The sequence below is a fragment of the Crocodylus porosus genome, unplaced genomic scaffold (assembly GCF_001723895.1).
Source record: "Crocodylus porosus isolate Cpor-Errol unplaced genomic scaffold, CroPor_comp1, whole genome shotgun sequence".
Taxonomy (NCBI): Eukaryota; Metazoa; Chordata; order Crocodylia; family Crocodylidae; genus Crocodylus; species Crocodylus porosus.
Genome location: NW_017728932.1, coordinates 451,539 through 455,307, shown reverse-complemented (window position 1 = coordinate 455,307; position 3,769 = coordinate 451,539). Strand labels below are relative to the sequence as shown.

At 53.6% G+C, this 3,769-nt stretch overlaps 2 protein-coding genes across 4 annotated transcripts in view; one reads left to right on the top strand and one right to left on the bottom strand.

The window, feature by feature from the left end:
* Positions 1-904, bottom strand: part of UNC45B (unc-45 myosin chaperone B) — a 25,193-nt gene extending 24,289 nt beyond the window's left edge. The window contains exon 1 of the mRNA XM_019545360.1: positions 764-904. Within this exon, the coding sequence (XP_019400905.1) occupies positions 764-850 (87 nt within the window). The 5' untranslated portion in view covers positions 851-904. The remainder of the gene's footprint in view (positions 1-763) is intronic.
* A 1,077-nt stretch (positions 905-1,981) lies between these two features.
* The window catches only part of RAD51D (RAD51 paralog D), a 25,163-nt gene continuing 23,375 nt past the window's right edge, over positions 1,982-3,769 (top strand). For 2 of the 3 annotated variants that reach the window (XM_019545359.1, XM_019545356.1), the window contains exon 1: positions 1,983-2,153. In XM_019545359.1, coding sequence (XP_019400904.1) covers positions 2,072-2,153 — 82 coding nt within the window. In that variant the 5' untranslated portion in view covers positions 1,983-2,071. Of the gene's footprint in view, positions 2,154-3,769 lie in introns of all 3 variants that reach the window. The other variant, XM_019545357.1, reaches the window with a different exon arrangement.

Below are 3,769 nucleotides of genomic sequence, written 5' to 3'. Positions count from 1 at the left end.
AGACTGTGAACTTTTGCAAATGTGACAATTAACTCGGCCAGCAAATAAAGGAAACCATTAAATACAATTAAACAAAGCACAAGGCCTAAAAGGAGATAAGACCATACATTAAATAATCCATATGTGCTATATCATAGCTTTATCTTAAATAGTAGTAGTAGCTGATGGCTAGGAAATTGTATTTGGAAGTTTGCTTTTTGGAATTGTAGGTAAAGGAAATATTGCTTTAGAACAGTGGTTTTCAACCTTTTAAAAAAAGTGTACCCTTGGTGGGGGGGGGTGGCCTTCCCAGCTCTCCTTCCCCTCCCAGCAGGGCTGGGGGTTTCCCACCCTTTCTGCACATTGGTTGGTGCAGGCAGGAGCTGGGCCGCCCTGCAAGAGCTTTTGCAAAATCGGATTTCTCTGCTAAAAAGAGAATTCTGCGTTTTCTCTGATAAAAACAGGGAAACAGAAAACCTGGATCCCTGCTCATCATCCACAAAGGAAGGAGAATCTGCTAGAAGGGGTTGATTAGAGATGTATCCCATTTGGGAGCAGAGCTGGCTTTTTCACACCCCTTAGTTCTTTTGCTGAGCCTTGGAAACTCTCTGGTGCTTTTAATTCAGTTCTATTTCCAATCATTCGTGTTTCTGCAGCTTCCTTGTTACACAACCTTTGCTCTAGGATCTGAAGGAACACGCTCATGAGTTGTATATATGCTTGTTTAATATAATCCAACGGGCCCTAGTTTTAATTATACACAAAAAGCCAAGGGCTTTTTTACCCGCTTGTTCATGCCCAGCAAGGAGGGAACAGACTCCAGTTCTGATCTTATGCATGTGGTTATTCTTACTTGCACGAGCAGCCTCATGAGTCAGTGGAGCAACTCGTGTGACTTGCCGAGCTCTTTGCAAGTGTGTCTTTGCAACAAGCTCTGTGCAGAGGGACCCTCCCTTTGCTGAGGAATTTGCTGCAGGGTCACTGACTTCAGAGCGGAGCAGCGTAAGGGCACAAAAACTCCCACCGAAGAAAAGAGACTGGTGGCAAAACCAGAGGAGCTGGGGGAAGCTGTTGATATTTTTCAGTTGTAGGCCACAGTCCTACAGGCCAGGGGCTCAAGGGACTTCATCTACCCGGCTCTGAAGGCAGGATCGGGAGCGCCGTGGCTCTGGGGAGACCCTGTGCCGATCGCAATCGGACCGGGACCGGCAAAGGGAGCACTTCCCGCCCACCGCGATCCTGGGCGTGACCCGACGGGCAGCATGCGAGCCCGGGGCGCGGCTTCCGCGGGGACGCCGAGCGCGGCGCCGCAGCGCGCCGGAAGTAGGAGGCCGGGGGCGGGGCCGCCAGGATGGGCAGGAGCGGTGCCGCGCGCGCGTCGCCCGCGCGCCGGGCTGGCGGGTGCTCGTCTGCCCGTTGCTGCTGCCCAGCCCAGAGGTGAGCCTGGCGTGAAGCGGCGCTCCCGGCGTCGCGGAGCGAGGTACGCGCGGTCGTGCGGCGGCGCTGGCGCTTCCCTGCCGGCAGCCCGCGCTTTCCGTGAGGTTGCAGCGGCCCGGCTGCTGCAGGGGAGAAGTGTGCAGGGGCTTTCTTTTTTGTCAGACTTGGCCCAGATGTGATGATATAAAGACCAGGATCCTGGGACTGTGCAAAGGGGCTCATAGGACTTTCCCTTTCCCCACTTCAGAGGTGGGGGCGAGTGGTGACTTCTCAGGACCCCAGTGCAGGGAAGCCCCAGTCCCTGATTGGCACCTGTAGATGCTACTGCAAAGTACACCACAAGTAAGTTCCTGTGCAACCAGCTGCAGGGGTCAGGAGAGCTAACTAAGCAGACTTGTAACTAGGCTCTTGGCCGAGGCTCTGGGAGGGACTCTTCGATTTGGGGCAGGGTGGCTTGGCAGGCATCTCTGGCGGTCAGAGCTCCTGGTGCGGGCCACGTCTTTGTTTCTCAAGTTGGGACAAGGCAAGGCCAGTGGGACCTCTGCGTTGCAGGATACAAACCCCTCCTCTTCTCTTCTGTGCAGGGTGCGTGTCTGCATGGTGTTCAGCCTCCCGTCTCCTGTGCCCTGCCCCTCTGAGGACACGTGGCAGGGCCATGGTGATACTGCATGCAGGACTCTGTCCTGGTCTGACGGCAGAGATGATCCAGCTTCTGAAAGCCAATGGCATCCAAACCGGTAAAAAGCAGCCCAGAGTCTCGGAGCAGGACTCACCCCACCCCCCAGGGGATAAATCGGGGATGGCAGAGGGCTCTCCCCTTTCCTAGGACTCCATAGCCTGATCTGATGGTCTGTGCTGTGGGGCAGCCCCTAGGAAACTACTCCAGGTCCCAGCATGTTTTGTGCGCCTTGCTGGCTGGCTCAGAGTCTAGCCTTGCTTTCAAGGGACAGTACAGTGGGTGTGGTTCATGCCTCATGCAGCAGTAGCAGGGACTATGGAAATCCCCATGCTGTAAAGGCAGCCAGATCTGCCTATCTAATTCCTGACCTTGAGCATGTTACTTTAGTACAGGGGTGGGCAGTTATTTTGGGAAGAGGGCCTCTTACTGAGTTTTGGCAAGCCATCAAGGGCCATAAGACAGTAGTCAGGCAAATAATTTTCTAATTTTTTTTTAGGGGCCCCATGGGCTGGATAGAATGGCCTTGTGGGCTGCAACTGGCCCACGGGCCACCTTTTGCCCACCCTGCTTTAGTTTCATAGTTTCGTAGTTTCATAGTAGCTAGGGTCAGCAGGGACCTGAACAGATCATCTAGCCTGACCCCCTGCCACAGGCAGGAATGAGTGCTGGGTTCACAAGACCAGAATTTGCCCAAGGTAGGGGCGAGGACCACTTCCCTGGGAAGGTGGTTCCAGATTTTGGCCACCCTAGCTGTAAAAAATTGCCTTCTGATCTCTAACCTAAATCTATTCTCCATCAGCTTATTACCATTGTTCCTCATCACCCCAGGTGGTGCTGGGAAGAAAAGGGCTCTGTTGATCTCCCCTGATGAGTTTGTAGGCAGCCACCAGGTTCCCCCTTAGCCTCCTCTTGCTGAGGCTGAACAGGTTCAGGTCCCTCAGTCTCTCCTCATAGGGCCTGTCCTGCTGCCCTCTCATCAAGTGGGCGGCCCTCCTCTGAACCCTCTCCAGGCTGGCCACATCCCTCTTGAAGTGCGGTGCCCAGTGCTGGATGCAGTACTCCAACTGCGGCCCGACCAAAGTTGCATAGAGGGGAAGTATCTCTGGACCAGCTTGAGATGCATCTTTGGATGCATGACAAGGTATGGCTGGTCTTGCTGGCTGCAGTCTGGCATTGGCGGCTCATGTTCATCTTGGAGTCAGTAATGACTCCAAGATCTTGTTCCGCCTCTGCTTTCAAGAGGGGAACTCCCCAGCCTGTATGTATGCTGTGGATTCTTTCTCCCCAGGTGCAGCACCGTGCATTTGTCTATGTTGAACCCCATCCTATTCTCATCTGCCCACTTTTGTAGTCTGTCTAAATCTATTTGCAGCCTCTTTCTCCCTTCAGGTGTGTCCACCTCACCCCACATCTTAGACAGACTTGGACAGCATGCTTTCCACCCCCTCATCCAAGTCACTGATGAAGATGTTAAACAGTGCAGGCCTGAGGACCGAGCCCTGGGGTACCCCACTGCTCACATCTCGCCAGGTTGAGTACAACCTGTCCACCACTACTCTCTGGGTGTGCCCCATCAGCTAATTTTTTACCCATCCAACTGTGAAGACATCAATGCCACAGTTGCTTAATTTATTGATGAGGATGGGGTGAGAGACAGTGTCAAAGTCCTTAAAG